A 17,480-nucleotide genomic window follows, 5' to 3' on the forward strand; every position below is an offset into this window, starting at 1 on the left:
AGAGTACTTAGGAGCCTGGTAGTGCCTCAGATGATTTACAGAAACTCTCACAATAACAAACATGTGTGAACTCTATTTTATCTATTATATACACAAAACAAAAAGGAATCAAGTTAAGCAGAACTACTGAGGTTCATTTCTATGTATACAATTCAAGAAAGCCTATTAAAGTCACCAAATTCTATGCTGTCACCTTGAACACTCAAAAGAAATTAAGCAAAGAATGAAAGTGTAACTAAATGAAATGTAATTAAATAACAGACTTGGCTAGATAAAAAGTAATTCCTGCCAAATTCTCTTATTTCCAGGATAAATTATCTATGCCTTAAACACCCAGAAAGACCCTTCAAGGCTCAGAGCAGAAGGGGCAGGAAGAATCTAAGGGCCAGAGGGGAGGTAAGCTGTACAAAGAAGTCTCGAGGACGACAGCCACTAGACTCTCCACCCACTGCAGCAGTGGTCACCTTCCCAAAACTAGACTTCATCAAGGCCCCACAACCCAGGGGACTGTTGCCAGTTAATAGTTACTGGGGGGCAAGGGTGTCATTTTTTCAGTGGTTAAAGTTGCCTACACCAGTAAATAGCTTCCCACCCATGCTCATGCAAGCATCCTAATGAAACCCAGTGGGAACGAACACACACACACACACACACACACACACACACACACACCGCTACGAAAATAGTTTCAGAGGGCAAGGAAAGAAATCAGAAGGGACAATGGAGACATTAAAAACAACTAAAATTCATTATATTCATATATGAAACTCAAAAAATAAAAACAAATTTTAAAAGAATTACATATTTTTACTCCCTTATAGTTCAATAAATAATTTATTAGTTTTAATAAGGCTCTTTACCATGCTAACATCTAATCACTGAAGAAAAATAAAATATAAATTACAGGAAACTATACAAAAACAAGTCCAAAACAGTACTTTATTTCCCATCAAATCATAAACATAAGTACAAATAGTAACAGAGATTTCAATTCTATATGAGCATAAGAATACATTCTTCAAAATGACATTTTCTTGCTCTAGTATTCTGCCTCTAATCTCCAAATTCCAGATTTTTGCAGTTGATGTTATAATATAAATAAAGGCCATTAAAAAAAAAAGTCTGGGCATTGTAGTGCTACACCTTCTGGTGGTAACCTATATAAAGGACATGAAGAAAAGCAGTTTTTGCTTTTTATCCTCATTTTTTGTTCTCATTCTCATTGTCAAGTTCATGTATCTTGTTGCTGAGGAATTCCTTCACTGGCCTTCGAGCCTACTTCTTTGGGAGTCCAACATATACTGAAGACCAGCGGAGACATCCAGCTTTAGGGACTGACCAACTACTGGATTCTTAGACTGGCTGGACCACAGCCTCTAAGCCCCCATCCCCCTCACACTGTCTCTCCCTCTCATTCATTCTATCAATTCTTTCCTCTACAGAACCCTGACTAAAACAGTCAATATCTACAACGATCTTGAAATTTGTCCACTAAGTCCAGGCTGACAGAGAGAGCTTTCTTCCTTAAAAAAGAACACACACACTAAGTACAACAGACTACAGATCCTGAGAGTAAACATAACATAATGACTAAGCAACTCTTCATCACAATGCCATTATGGCAGTCAATCTTGAATTGACTGAACTTAGAAATACCTAGAATAGTAAAACATGTTTCTGGGTGTGTCTTGAACTTGAGAGCTATGATGCAATAAATAATTAATCTTTGATGGCAACATAATCTGATGACATTATTGGAAAGTGATGGGCTACAGGAGGTGAGCCCTGGCTAGAGAAGGTAGGTCATAGGAAGGGTGTGCCTATGAGAACTACCTCTTATTCTTGGCCCTTCCCTAGTCCCGTGTCCATCCCCCCGCGCCGCCGCCCCCCCCCCCATCCTGGCTGCCATTAGATGAACAAGTGTGCTTCCATGTCTTTACCTTGCCAAGGAACTAGATGAATTGCCAAACATGGATGAACTTTCTAAAATTAATCCTCCCTCCCTTAAAATAAAATTTATTTTCCTTCTAAATTAGGTGTGCTTGTGTGTATACACATACACGTGAGTGCAAGGCCCTGGAGAGGCCACCAGATACTCTAGAACTAAAGTTGGCGGCTAGCATGAGCCCCTCAGGTGAGTGCTGGGAACCAAACCCAGATCCTCTAGAAGAGCAGCATTTACTCTTAACCACTGAACCATCTTCTCTAGTCCTCCTCTCTTCAATTTAAAAAAACAAAAACAAAAACAAAACCTCCATTCTGAAACAGTAAATTGCCAGTTCTTGGAATTTTCAAGACAAAGTATAGTCTACTTAGCAGTAATCCAGTAAGAACAAACCATTTTAACTCTTCAGGTATGATATCATTGGAGTCTGGAGAGGAAACATGGAGGCTTATGTTTGTAGACAGTGATGGGGAAACTGCCTCAAACATGTTTTCAACAGACTGGCCAAGTTGCCTACCTTCTACAGTTCTTTAGGGATTTCAAATGACTCATCCTAAAATATCAGATAATAATTATAAAATGTCTTATGACAAACAACATCTAAGTTGCTGTGGAATAATCCTTCTGTACACTGTGAATATGTATTACTCTCACTGGTTAATAAAGAACTGACTGGCCAGTAGCCACGCAGGAAGTACAGGTGGGACAGGCAAACTGAAATACTGGGAGGAAGAAGGGTGGAGTCAGTGGAGTTTCCAGGAGACACAGAGGGAGCAAACATGCTGGAGGACAGGTAAAACCTCAAGCTATGTGGCAATATATAGATTAATAGAAATGGGTGAATTTACGTTGTAAGAGCTATTAGTAACTGTAAGAGCTAGTTAGTAACAGGTCTGAGCTATAGGCCAAGCCTTTGTAATTAATATTGAATCTCCCTGTCGGTCATTTGGGAATTGGCAGGTGGGACAGAAACTTCCGCCTACAGTAAGTTGCCAGGTATGGTAATGCAAGTCTGTAATCCCAAAACTTGGGAAATAGAGGTAGAAGGATCAGGAATTCAAAGCCAGTGTCAGCTACATAGGGAGTTTGAAGCTAACTACAACAACAACAACAACAACAACAAAAAATATACAACGAGCAAAAATACAAAAAGTTGAATTAATAAAAATTTAATGAAGCTGGGCAGTGGTGGAGCATGGTTTTGATCTAAGCACCTGGGAGGCAGAGGTAGGTAGATCTCTGTGAGTTCGAGGTCAGCCTGGTCTACAAAGCGAGTTCCAGGAAAACCAACAAAATTTCATGAAGCATCATAAAGGTGAAGATATTAAAACAGAAGTGTTGTTGGTTAATTACCTCTTCTGTATCCTTCAGTGTACATACATGATATGGCATGGATATTAATGTCTGTTCTTTCCTGTCTGCAATATAAAGCCACCACCACTCTTGTTTTTCCTGCAAAGAAGAAAAAGAGCATGAGTTGTCAGAAAGAACTGGAGAACCAGCTTTCCCTTGTCTTAGTTTAGAGATGCTATCCTTGTCCTGGTCAGTGCTACATTTTCAGCACTGATACAGTGCCTAGCAGATGAACAAACCCACTGCAAGATACATTCACTATTCCCCAAATAATTCTACATATAACTTCTGGAGTCTCAACAACTTGAATTAAGCCTATTAATGGTTCTCAATATTAAAAATCTGTAGTTTACTTTAAAATGATAAATGATATTCTAAAAAGGGAAAATAATTAAGCGCATCATACACAAAAACCAGTTATTCTACCTAGTGATAGACACTTCTACTGAGTGGAAGGGACTTACTTGGGCAGCCCAACAAAAATACCAATGCATTAAACACTTCACACTTAGAGAGAACACCTCAGATCTTAAGAGCTTATATCCATCTTTCATTGCACACTACTATTTTAATAAGGTCAGCATTTCTAGCTGAACTTCTGAAAGATCAGAACAACAAGAAGCTCATTAGGGAACCGCCACTATAATACGCAATGAGAGCTGGGAATGAGAAATGACAGAACAAAGACAGAAAATGATTTTATTAATAAACACAAGGCCTAGCAGTCTGCATGCACTAAGGCTCAGTGTGCCCAGTACCATCACTATGCTACATTTCCCATTAGTGAACCACTGCTAGACATGTGCTTAGTATCACCTGTTTTAAGGACTGAGTAGGAAAGATACCATGTTTTAAAGAAAAATGTTGGAAGCTAAAAATAAACTCCAGTATGTGCTAAATATACATTTAGCCAAAATAGCGCTATCCTATCCTAAACTCTCAAGTTTCCAACACTTAAAAAAAAAAAAAAGAAAATTCTACCGATAGGCACAAAGATATTCTGTTTTGTTTATTGTTTTGTTTTTGTTTTTTTTACAGGAAGAAAAGAGAGAAATTCTATTGAAATCATTTCTCTGGGCAATATTTCTATTTTTAAACACAAATCAATACCTTTTCCTTTTTTTTTTTTTTTGTTTTTTGTTTTTTCGAGACAGGGTTTCTCTGTGTAGCTTTGCGCCTTTCCTGGAGCTTACTTGGTAGCCCAGGCTGGCCTTGAACTCACAGAGATCCGCCTCTGTGAGGATCTCTCTGTGATCCAAGTGCTGGGATTAAAGGCGTGCGCCACCAATGCCCGGCTTCCATTTTATTTTACACTTTAAGGTGGCTTGGTAACATTTTGTCGTGCTTGGTTATCTTAATATTTTTTAAATGTTTAATTTTTATATTTACATGTATGTTGGTGTATGTGTGCTATGACACATGTGTGGAGGTCAGAGGACAACCAGTGGAGTCAGTCCTCTCCTTTCCATCATGTGGCTCCCAGGGTTGGAGCTCAGGTCAGCAGGGCTGATAGGAGGTGCATGTACTTGCCGACTCATCTGACTGACTCTTCTGTCTTTTCCATGATTACTTGTGTATCTGTTTAACAATGCTACTTTAGACTCAACTAAAAGCTCTTCTGTTAAATGCCATAGGCCACAAAGCACTTAGCATGAATTAACATGAATAAGGCTAATATGTAAATCACAAATGTGCAATGAGGAGAGCAGCGCCTAATAAAAAAAAATTTAGTTCTGCTTAACTTGAGGACTGATGAGGCTGCAGAATGATTGATGGTGTGTGTGTGTGTGTGTGTGTGTGTGTGTGTGTGTGTGTGTGTGTGTTTCGTGTATACACAGTTTATATGAACCTACAATCTCAACAATCAATACTAATGGAGACTTTTGTGGGTGTTCAGATCTGCTGTTGCAGTGAGAAAAGAATGAATAAAGTTATGCTCAAATAGACTTTGTTCACGAATAGCATCATGTGCAAAAGCAGGCAGGCTGCAGGCTCGGTGGCACATGCCTTTAATCTCAGCACTAGAGAGGCAGATGAACCTGTGTGAGTTCAAAACCAGCCAGGGCCACATGGTGAGACCTTTAGGAGATAAGGGGGCAGGCAACCTTTAGACACTGTGAAACATTATCATCTATAAAACTCACACTACAAAAAATAAACAAATAAATAAATTACAAAAACCCTTCAATGTTTTAAGTTTATGATTTTGTGTTAGGCTACAATCATTGCTATTGTGGACCACATATGGCACACAGATCATGAGTTTCAAATGTTGACCATGAGGTTCAGACTCTAGTAGGAAAAGGCATTTCTGAGGATAAAACACTTCAAGGGAGTCAATGCTTTTGCTTATTAACTAAGCGTGATCTAAAATGATACTGTAAGTTACATGGGAACCAATTATGTAGGATGAGTGTTTACCTCATCCCACACTTTTTTGTTTGTTTGATTTTTTAAACCAATCAACACGCAGAACTTACTTGCTTGGTTTCAGGAAGCCTGGTGTTGGCAGGCTATCACTTCAATGGGCAAAATGCCCCTATCAGATGGGTTAAAACATAAGCCATGTCAGAAGATCAGCATGAATATTAAGATGGAACCCTGGGCTGACTTTACTCCAAGTCCAAACAACAGTCTGTGCAAAGCCACTTACTTTTTGCTAGGAAATCTAAGTCATTTAGGACTTGGACTTAGAAGGCCCCCAAATCTTTGGACTGATATTCTCAAACAGAAAGCAGACTGTAGCCGGGCGTTGGTGGCGCACGCCTTTAATCCCAGCACTCGGGAGGCAGAGGCAGGCGGATCTCTGCGAGTTCGAGGCCAGCCTGGGCTACCAAGTGAGCTCCAGGAAAGGCGCAAAGCTACACAGAGAAACCCTGTCTCGGAAAAAACCAAAAAAAAAAAAAAAAAAAAAAAAAAAAAAAGAAAGCAGACTGTATACATTAACCCACTGCTGTCCAAGCATGAGGAGAGCGGAAGGCTCTGTGGCAAAGCTGTGAAGCAGGCCATGGATCAGTTTCTATGAACTAGAGGAACCAGCACTTGATCTCAGCTCCAAGACAGAATCATTTTCAAAAGCAAAATGTCAAAGGAATTCCAAAGTCATTTCCAGACCAACAACAGAGTGAGCCAGGTCATTCAAAAGTGAGCAGGACAATGGCACAGATGGCACTGTGATACTTGGTCCTCAGTTTGGGTATTGCTCAGTTCTTGCCCAACTTTGCTCAGAGCCCAAAGGAGCTGGTCCCATTAACTACCACCCATGGGCTCATACACTCCACAAACGATGATAGTTCCTGGGGTCAAAAACAAGTTTCGTGGTACAAGGAGCTAGTAAGGAACCCTCAGAGAGAAGAATCTTCCATCCTATTTAGAACTTCATGGGGCTGAACGACTCAGAACAGCCAAGTCACCAAAGTCAAAATACTGCCTTCATCTTATAAAGCCTCTTCTCACTACCAAATGCAAACAGCCATTAAACACAAGACTCAGTAAGAGGAGCAGAGATGACAGAAGCATAGGGAATCACATAAACTTAAAAAGTTTATCCCCCTGTAAACAACATATTCACAGAAGGTAATTCATGTTACAATATATCCTTTACTATGAGGGTGCCTGTGGTGGTGTGAACAGATACGACCCCATAGACTCAGGTGTTTGAATACTTGACCTATAGGGAGTGCCATTATTAGGAGGTGCAGCCTTGTTAAAGCAAGTGTGACCTTGTTGAAGGAAGTGTGTCACTGTGGGGGCGGGCTTCTCAGAAGCTCAAGTCTATTTACTTCCTGCTGCCTGCTGATCCAGATATAGAACTCGCAGCTCCTTCTCCAGCACCGTGTCTGCCTGCACGCTGCCATGCCACCTACCATGATGATAGTGGACTAAACCTCTGAACTGCAAGCCAGACCCAATCCAATGCTTTCCTTTGTAAGAGTTGCTGTGATCATGGTGTCTCTTCACAGCAATAAACCCTAACTCAGATAATGACCTATCAAAAATAAACCAGTTATTACACTTTGCAGCAATAAAATCCAATGAGAGACACATGGAAAGAAGAAATGGAACAGTGAAACACCAGGCTGGGTGCAGCTCACCTCAGGAAAGTAGAGACTATACACAGGGTGTGTGATCTTTGACTTGGTTTCCAGGAGAGCCCTCTCTTTTCTCTGTATGCTCTGTTGTAATTCTTGCCACTCCTAGGAGAAAAAGAACAGACTACTTGAAATACTTGAAATCTGGGATGGTGCAGAGACCATTCAGAGGAGTTTCAGCTTTTACTTTCGACAATGCCAAGCAGCTACTGAGGATTGGAAGTTCCTTCTTTCCACAAATCTCACCCTTGTCTGGCACGAACTTAACGGGGCCTCTAAGCCCCACAGCATGCTGGCACTGCTGCTGAGATCTGACCCTGAGCCTGGTGTACACGGCTTTCTTCCTTGTCCTTTGTATTCTTGTCATCATAACTACCTACACGTCTCTGAAGTCACCAAAGCATTTCACATGCCCTCAACCCTCTGCGGGTTTCTGTTCACACCCCAGTCTATAATCTCCTACTCCTGGTTCTTGCAGGACAGTGAAGTCCTAATGTATGAACTCCCAAGGAAAGCCTACATGAATATTCCTCTACCTCAGAACTCAGCTGATCACACCTTGAAGCCATGACAACAGCTTGCATAACATGGATTAGCTCTTGTACATACCACAACGTTTATATTAAGTCTGCTGGCCCTGACAGCCAGGACGTTCAAAGGTAAAAGCTACTTTGTATTTGTCCTGGACTCTGTGGACTAAATCATGCTTAGGATGAATAGACTATGAATCTGTTGGCTAATGATTTTTCTTTGGTCTTCTAAAGAAACTCGTCTGTAGTTGGGCGTAGTGATGCATGCCTTTGACCCCAGCACTGAAGCAGAGGCAGGCAGATATATGTGAGTTCAAGGCCAGCCTGGTCTTCCAGGACAGCCAGAGCTACATGGTGAGATCCTAAATAAATAAATAAATTAAAAAAAAAAAAAAAAAACTTGTCTACTTGTCTATAAAACCTTGATTTGCCTCTGAGAAAACGACACAGCAAACCTTTCTTAGAGTGGAGCTGAGGAAACAACCTCTGTAATTCTCTTAAGTCTAAAAGCACTAAAGACCCCACTCCCTACTTCTTCCAGGATTCCCCTCCTGCCTCAGAGACTATTCAGGGGATCACGTTTTCTATCTCATACCACAAGGGTTACTTTTAGATCAAACCCAGTCAAAAGAGCAGGTGAACAGCCATCAGTTTATACTTCATTTGTAAAAAGCCTCCAGCATATTCTTTTCTGTATCATTCCCAAAAATCAAGTGAAATTTCATGCACACAGTGTACCTCACCATCTTCATCAACTCTTAGTTACCTTACACAAACAAGGTGACACTCTAAAAGCTTTCCCTTTAACTGACTCTCCAATCAGGTCCACAGTGATATTTCTTCTCAGTATGACCTGGAAGCCCATGGAGAACCTTCCATGGACTGCTCCTGTCTCACAGCCACCTTCCCTCACTCCTATTTCCACCGACACCTTCCATCATCACTGAAAATTTCCTTAGGAGGTCAAACTAGTCTCACTCAGACACAGAACCTGCTCCACTTTGTAATTTCAACAAATTTAAGAAAACTGGGATTCCAATCCTTGTCTGAAACAATTTTTCTTTAGAATCCCTGACAGGAATTCCTCAAAACAAATGCACTCTTAAAGTACTAAAATTCAAAAATGAATGAGTTTTTAAGGCAAGTAAACAAGCAAAGGAATGAAAAAACCAGCTCCGGGGATCATTCGAAACCTGCTCCAAGTGATTTAAACTATCAGTCTGGAGTTAGGTGTGCACTGGGCTCTGTCCTCAGCACAGCGCGGTGGGGACATCAGGTCTTACTGCTTCGTCGTCCTTGTTTTGTTTCTCATCTTGCTCTCTATCAGACTCTCTGTCACTGCCGTCCTCTTTCTCACTCTGGGACTCTCTGTTGGTCTCTTCCTCTTCAGAGTCGCTGCCTTTGTCAGAAATGTCGTCTTCTTCCTCCTTTGCTGCAGCTTCCTACAAGACAAAAGCAAACAGAAGTTCCTTCCGTTTCAGTCAGCACAGATTGTTCTCTGAAGAGTACATATGGAGCTGAACTGGCTCAGGATTAGAATTTCAATATTCACAACCAAAGCTCTAGCCAGCAAAGAAATGCCAAAGGCAGAAATGGAGGGCATAAGAGGCTCAAAAGAAAAAAACAACACTTGTGAGTAAAATTGTCTTTACTCACAAAGGCCATAATTGCTTATGTGGGATATCTTTATTAAAATACCTACAAATGTTGAAATCAATGTCAAGTCACTAAGACATCTCGATACAAGGTCAATGTTTTAAGAAATAGCTACTATGTTCCTACAAAGCAGCAGTCACTGAAAAATGAAAATAAATGTCATTTAAAATACCACCAATAAAAGTTATCAAGTACAGAGCAGCACAAATGTACCATATCTGCCATTTACTGCTAGGAAAATTTAAAGAAGCTCTAAGTTAATAAATAAAGACAGGCAATGAATGTAAACAAGAACTAAGCAAAAATGCTATATTAATTCCCCATACCAAACCATAGATTCAATTAATGCTAATCTAAACTCAGTAATCATTTTCTAGTGAAGATTATCACTCATTCTAAATGTTCAGTTGGATAAAACATAGTTAAGAAAGTAAGGAACTCTACAAGCCGGGGCGCTCATACTACAGTGTGTAAAAACCGACATCTACAATGAAGCTAGTGTGGCATTGGCACAAGCAGCAGGTAGACGGGATTATGGCATCTAGAGTGGCATATGACAAGCAATATGGCCGCTTGTTCTAAACAAAACACTACTGCAAGTCATCAGGGAAGGATTGTACTTTCAACAAATACTGGAATATTCCATAATTTACATTATCAATGAAAATTCATTCTAGATAGATCACAGGGCTGAAGGTAATATTAAAATAAATTCACTGCTGCTGTGGTCCCTGCATAAGATCAAATTAGTAAACACACCAGAATGAAGCCCCACCCCTAGCAGAGATGCCATTGATAGTTAATGATAATGTGTGGGAATGAAAGTCAGTTAAGGTGTAGCCCCGGGCAGGTTGACCCCACTCGGTGGATGGTCCCACACCCATGAGTATACACAGCACAAACTGATTAGTGTTTAAAAAATAAAAAAAGGACAGGAATTTGAAGTAGATCTGGGAGGAGCTGGTAGATAATTATAATCAAAATACACTGTATGCATGTATACAATTCCCAAAAAATAGAAAATAAATTTTTTTAGATAAGGTCTGGCTATGTAGCTGTGACTGGTCTGGATCTCAGTATGTAGCCTGGTTACAAGTCAGTATGTAGCCAGCCAAACTCAGTCTACCTGCCTCTGCTACCAAGTGCTGGGATTAAAGGCGTGCATTACCACACCCAGTTATAAAAAGATTTTTTTTTTTTTTTTTTTTTTTGGTTTTTCGAGACAGGGTTTCTCTGTGTAGCTTTGCGCCTTTCCTGGGACTCACTTGGTAGCCCAGGCTGGCCTCGAACTCACAGAGATCCACCTGGCTCTGCCTCCCGAGTGCTGGGATTAAAGGCGTGCGCCACCACCGCCCGGCTATAATAAAACTAAAATAGATTTAATTAAAATGATAACTACCAAAAAGCTACTTTTTATGAAAAGGAAAGAAACTCATACCCAGAATACGTAAAGGGCTCTATCAAATCCATAATACAAACAACCCATGAGCAAAATTAACAAAATGGCCAATAAGTACATGAAAAAACACTCAAATCATTAGGTAAACGTGAATGGAAACAAAGTGGTATCACTACAGATCACCCAAATGGTCAAAGCAAGAGGGAAAACGAAGTAGAATCGAGAACATAGGAACCGGACTCTGGCCCTCAGCTGGGTTGGTTTAAAATGTAGAATTTGGAAACTGGCTCTATTGATGAGTTAAACACAACCACCTTATTTATGACTCAGTCCCACGGCTGTGCAGAAAATGACCAAAAACCCATGCACAGAAAGTGTACTATATAAGCACCTTTAGTTAGATGAAAATGGCAAACCCAGACAGAACAGAGAGATAGTGCATTTATGTAATGAAATAGCATCCAATATGTATGTGCAAAGTCTCTCTCCCTCTGAACTATCACTACAAATAATACAAAAGAAATCTTGAGCCAGGGTCAGGAAGACAGTGCAGTGGGTAAAGGTGTTTGTCACCAAGTCTAATGACCTGAGTTCAATCCCTGGGACCCACATGGTAGAAAGAGAGAACCTATAAGCTGTCTTCTGATCTCCATACATGTCACAAACATGCACACAATCAATTAATTAATGGTTTTTAATTTTTTTTTCTAAAGGAATATTGGGGGCTAGAGAGATGGCTCAGCAGTGAAGAGCACTGGCTGTTCTTGCAGAGGATTTGGGTTTGAGTCCCATCACCCACAAAGTGGCTCACAAATGTCTAACTCCAGTTCCAGGGAATCCAATGCCTTCTTCTGGCTCCACAAGTACCAGGCAACACATGTAGTGCCCAGACATACACACAGGCAAAACATCCATCCACATAATATAAAAACTTTGGGGCTGGAGAGTTGGTGTGAGGGTAAGAGCAAGTACTGATCTTCTTGAGGACCTGAATTCAGTTCTACATGAGGAGGTTCATGACAACCTGTAACTCCAGCTCTAGAAGATATGACACCCTTTTCTAGCCTCCAGGCACTCAGGCAAGAACGCACGCGCACGAGCGTGTAGCCCTGGCTATCTGTCCTAGAACTTGCTCTGTAGACCAGGGTAGTCTCCATCTCAAGAGATCCATCTGCCCCTACCTCACTAAAGGTATACATCACCATACCTGGCATTAAAAAAGAAAAAGAAAAAATAGTGGGCATTATAGCACACATCTTTAATCCCGGCAGAGGCAGGTATATCTCTGTACATTTGAGGCCATCCTGGTCTACATAGTGAGTTCCAGGCCAGCCAGGGCTACATAGTGAGATCCTGTTTCAAAAACTCAAAGAAGGGAGGAAGGAGGGAGGTCAGAGGTGGCTGAGTGGGAGATGTCAGGGCTAGAGAGATGGCAGAGCAGTTAAGAGAACTGACTGCTGCTTTTCTAGAAAACCCATACAGCAGCTGACAATCATCTGCAATTCCAGTTCCAGGGAATCTGCCTTCTTCTGGTTGCATCTGGCTCTTCAGGGCACTGCACACACATGGTGCAAAGACATTTATACATACAGATAAAAACATTCATGCACATAAATCTTAGAGAATGATTTCGTTTATATGAAGTTTATTAATAAGTAAAATTACAGTGACTATAGTCATAGTAGTGGGGTAAAGAGATGAAGTAATCAATGGAAGAATCATTGACTATAAGAAGGGACATACAGGAGCTCTCCTGAACGCTAATAAGGTTTTTAATTATTTTTAAAATCTTTATCTTTAATTGTGTGAAGAATCATTGACTATATGAAGGGACATACAGGAGCTCTCCTGAACGCTAATAAGGTTTTTAATTATTTTTAAAGTATTTATCTTTAATTGTGTGTATACGCCTATTATCTGTGTGTGGTATGTGCACATATGACTGTAGCTGCCTGCAGAGACCAGGGGTGACTATTCCCCTGGAAATGGAGTTACAGGGAGTTGTAGCCACATAGGGGCTAGGAATAGAATTCAGGTTCTATGTAAGAACAGTAGATACTCTTAACTGCTGAGCCATCTCTCAGCCCAGAGCTTTTAAATCTTGATTTGAGCGGGTGGAGGCCAGTGGCAGAGCATTTCCTAGTGTGCACGAGGCCTGGGTTCAATTTCCAGCATTTGGAAGGAGGAGTAAGAAGGGAGGGCAAATCCTGCCTTGGGTTTCGTGTGCGTCTTCCTATGTGAACTTCAGCAGCTGTCGCCGTATCTGAACAGTTTGATATACACAGACCACACCGCAGTATAACAGTGACAGTGACCACAGACTTACACTCCCAACAACTCCATTGGCCTGCTTCTGCTTCTGCTGTTTGGCCGGGGGGAAGGGCAGAGCTGTGGGCTTTTTTTTCAAAGGCTTCTTCTTTTTGGACTTGGGCATCTTCTTGGGTCCTTTGCTCTTCTGCTGCCATCCTCCTTTGGCCTTGTTCTTGCTGGCATCACTCTGCTGCAAAGCACAGGTGACTATGAAGGCTCAACAGTCATTTCTAGAACTATTGCATTTATTTCATGAACTCTATTCTACCCCGCAGTAATTAAGTCAACCAAAGAAGGTAAGAAAACTCAAGTTGTTACCCCATCTTCCGTAGGCTGTTCCTCTGCAGCGCAGATGGACTGTTCCTTTTCAAATACTTCCTAGAGGCAAGAAGAACAACAATATCTATCAGTCAACGTGTGTCTCTCAGATGAAACATAACATCCTCCAAAACATCTGTCCATGAAGGTCTTGTTAATTAGCTGCAATTGAGAGGGTGAGAAGGCCTGGCAGTCCTAACTCTGTTCATATGCAGGGAGCAACCTTCTGAAGTACCTTAGAGCTGCCAGAAACAGACTTTGAAAAGTACAGTCTACTTAAGTTAACACATTCAATGACTTAATACATGCAAATTCATTATAAAGTCAAAAATATTTCAATTTAAAATTTCATTTTATTCTAATAGCAATCAAGCAAGAATATTTTAATGAGAATTTGAATATATCATATTATTCTACTTTTCACCTTCAAGGGACCACTATACATTTATTCATTAGTATCACGGATTACCAAGAAAATCCATATATCCTAAAAACATATCTAGTAACCATACAATTTAATCAGAATCAATACAAAAACTATAAATTTACAATTTAAAGCTCAATTAGAACCTAGTAAGAATGCATACTGGAAAATGACAAGTGATATAGGTTGTGCTTAATAAATGTCTTTGAATTATAGCCAATAAATGAAAAAAAAAAAAAAAACCCAACAATTAAGCTCTACAAGAGACAGCCTAGCCTGATAAGAGGCCAATAAGCTGGCACCACCATTTTGTTTGTTTTCATGGTTTTGACAGATCTCATCATATAACCCAGCTGCCCTGGATCCACAATCCCCCTGCCTCAGCCTCCCGAACCCAAGTTGCTGGGATAAGGCATGTGCCACCACATTTGCACTCTAAGGTTTTGTTTTCTCTGTTTGTTTGAAGTAATGGGGGGGTGGGGTGCAGATGTAGAAGCCAGAGTTGAATGAGTTGAAATAGTGGTCTACCAAAAACATGAATGACAGGGATCACCAGGTAAAGCCTGACACCCTGATTTCGATCCCTAGAACCCACATGGTAGAAGGAAGACCAACTCAACAAGCTGTTCTCTAACAGCCACACAACGGCAAGCATGCACACACGCACATACACATGAAATACTAGTGGACTTGAACGATAACAAACATACAATAGAAATGGAGAGGAAAAAGTGCAAGAATTACATGCAATTGTATTTATAATGAGTAAGGCAAGTACCAAAGTACATGGTATGTGTATATATGCAAATTTACTGCAGAGATCCAAACTGAGTGTGAAGGTAAGATATAAAAGGACCACGAATAGGCCATGTGAGGCTGATAAGGAATAATGGACAGTGAAAGAAATGAGTTTTGAAAAAACAAAACAACAACAAAAAAACCTCTCAAAACATTTAGTTCTACAGCACACATCTATTAGGATATTTCAAGAAATTAGCAGTGGGGTTTCAGAGTGACCATTGTTTTTCCCTATACTTTCCTATCTGTTTGAATTTCTTTCCAAACATCATAAATTTTTCACATTATCAGAAAGTTATTTTCAGTGTAATTTGTAAATATTTTGAGTAAAATTAAAACAAACTTTAAAGAATTGACTAAAATGAGGCATTGAAATTACCAACAATAATCTACATAGGTAGCACTTTACAGTATAAAAACAATACTTACATAACTATATCATAGACAATTAGCAATAAACATGAAGAATTAATTCATTTCCAGTTTTTAGTGCCTATGAAAACTCTATCACGAAAACTAGTATTATAAAACATCTAACAGAACTTGTTCATTTAGATCTTGTTCATTTAGAACTTGTGTTTTAAGAACATACTTAAACTGAGAAAAAAAGCATAAAAATATTAACTCATAAAGCACAAAAATACAATTACAAATAAATTGGGATGTGTGGTCACAGCCCTCAGGAGGCTGAGCCAAAAGGAACAGGACAGTGTAGGTACACAGCAAGACCCTGTCTCAAATACGAAACAAAACAACAACCGAGCTGGGAGGGTGGTGCAGTCAGGGAGGTGCTAGCCACACCACAAGCATGAGGACTTGAGTGTCATCACCAGAATCCATGTTTTAAAAGGTATGGGGGCCGGGCGGTGGTGGCGCACGCCTTTAATCCCAGCACTCAGGAGGCAGAGGCAGGTGGATCTCTGAGTTTGGGGCCAGCCTGCGCTATAGAGAGAGTTCCAGGAAGGACTCCAAAGCTACACAGAGAAACCCTGTCTCGAAAACAAACAAAAGGCATGGGGTTGGGGGCCTAGAAAGGGTATCTCACTTGTTGCTCTTGCAAAGAACCTGGGTTCAATACCAAGTACCCAAATGGTATCTCACAACCATCTAGGGCATCTAATATCCTCTTCTGATCTCTGTAGGCACCAGGCACTCATGCGGTGTATATGTATACAGACAGGCAGAACACTCATATATACAAAATGACTGAATCTTAAAAAATAAAAAATACAGCCAGGCATGATGGGCAGCACATGCTTATAATTCCAGTACTAGGGAGATAGAGACAAGTACAATTCTGAAACTAGCTGGCCAAGAAGCCTCACTAAATACGAAGCCAATGAGAGACACCATCTGAAAAATAACACTGCATCATCAGATTTTGACCTGCAGCCTCCACATACATACATATGCATCCATGTGCAAACACATGCATTCACACACAAACCAACAAATATACAAATAAACCTGCAAAATAATAAGTATAAGTAAACAAATTATACAAATAAACTACTTACGGCCATCGTCTGCCTTGTCAATTTAACCAACACTGTGACTAGGGATCCTACTGTGATGTTGTTGCTATCCTCATCATCCAATACTGTAAGATAGGAGGATAGAGCAAAATATAAAAAACAGGTTCCAAGTCAACGCACACAGCAATATTTAACTTCCACACAACAATCTGGTACTTCAGTATTTTGAAAATATTATGTTTAAGCTTATTAAAGTAATTTATTGATATTCTGTAAATCCCTCCTGGTGCCTTCAACAACCGCTTCATTTAATCCTTAAAAGACTCAGGATGTATCGTCATTTCCACTTTAAGAAACAAGGTTCACAGTTAGCGCTGACAAATTTCAGAGCCAACTCTGCAGATACTGTAAAGTTTACTTCTTTGACCAATGCCTGACTGTGAGACGAAAATAATGAAAACTAACATTCCCAATGACCTTAAACATTTGGAGACAATATTTAAAGCAGTTAACTTCAATATAGTTTCATTACAAAGCTTTTAAGCATTAGCTTTGGGAAGACATATTAAAACAGGGACAACAGACAGAAGATGAGCACTGCCTGTGTGCAAGGATGGCATGCAAATTCGTATACAGTTCCACATTTTTAAAAGAGAAGACAGCCCAGCAGATGCTATGAGTTGAAAGAGGATGGTCCCCATGGGCTCATATTTGAATGTTTGGTCCCCAGCTCATAGAACTGTTCTCAGAAGAATTAGGAGGTGTGGCATTTTGTGGAGGAGGTGTGACACTGGAAGGGGGCTCTCAGGTTTTAAAAGCCCACACAAGGCCCTGCCTTCCATGTTCTCAGTCTCCAACTCACAGATCAGGATGTAAGCTCTCAACTACTGTTCCAGTGCCATACCTGCCTGCCTGCTGTCAGGCTCCCTGCCATCATGGCCAAGGACTTACCCTCTATCACGTAAGCCACAATTAAATGCTTTCTTTTCTAAGTTGCCTTGGTCATGGACTCTTCAGCCACAGAAAAGTAACTAACAGAGCAGAAAAGATGGTAAATGCTTGTTCTGCAAGCATTAGGTCCAGAGTATAAACTGTCAACACCCACATGAAAAGCCAGGCATACAAAGTATGTATAATACCAGCTTTGGGGGGTAGAGAATGGTGATATCTGAGAGCTAGCT

At 40.4% G+C, this 17,480-nt stretch overlaps 1 protein-coding gene and 1 non-coding gene across 3 annotated transcripts in view; one reads left to right on the plus strand and one right to left on the minus strand.

Annotated features, from left to right (window-relative positions):
• Sec63 (SEC63 protein translocation regulator) overlaps nt 1-17,480 on the minus strand; it is a 78,431-nt gene that overhangs the window by 2,601 nt on the left and 58,350 nt on the right. Inside the window, exons 14-19 of one of the 2 annotated variants that reach the window (XM_076552375.1) lie at nt 16,342-16,424; nt 13,603-13,662; nt 13,301-13,474; nt 9,203-9,361; nt 7,393-7,494; nt 3,299-3,397 (exon numbers count right to left, since the gene is read on the minus strand). In XM_076552375.1, the coding sequence (XP_076408490.1) occupies nt 3,299-3,397; nt 7,393-7,494; nt 9,203-9,361; nt 13,301-13,474; nt 13,603-13,662; nt 16,342-16,424 (677 nt within the window). The remainder of the gene's footprint in view (nt 1-3,298; nt 3,398-7,392; nt 7,495-9,202; nt 9,362-13,300; nt 13,475-13,602; nt 13,663-16,341; nt 16,425-17,480) is intronic. The other variant, XM_076552376.1, reaches the window with a different exon arrangement.
• On the plus strand, nt 16,836-16,947 carry LOC121823320 (U6 spliceosomal RNA). The gene has a single exon (XR_006064730.1). It is a non-coding gene; the product is annotated as a U6 spliceosomal RNA (small nuclear RNA).

Source organism: Peromyscus maniculatus, chromosome 16 (assembly GCF_049852395.1).
Source record: "Peromyscus maniculatus bairdii isolate BWxNUB_F1_BW_parent chromosome 16, HU_Pman_BW_mat_3.1, whole genome shotgun sequence".
Classification (NCBI taxonomy): domain Eukaryota; kingdom Metazoa; phylum Chordata; class Mammalia; order Rodentia; family Cricetidae; genus Peromyscus; species Peromyscus maniculatus.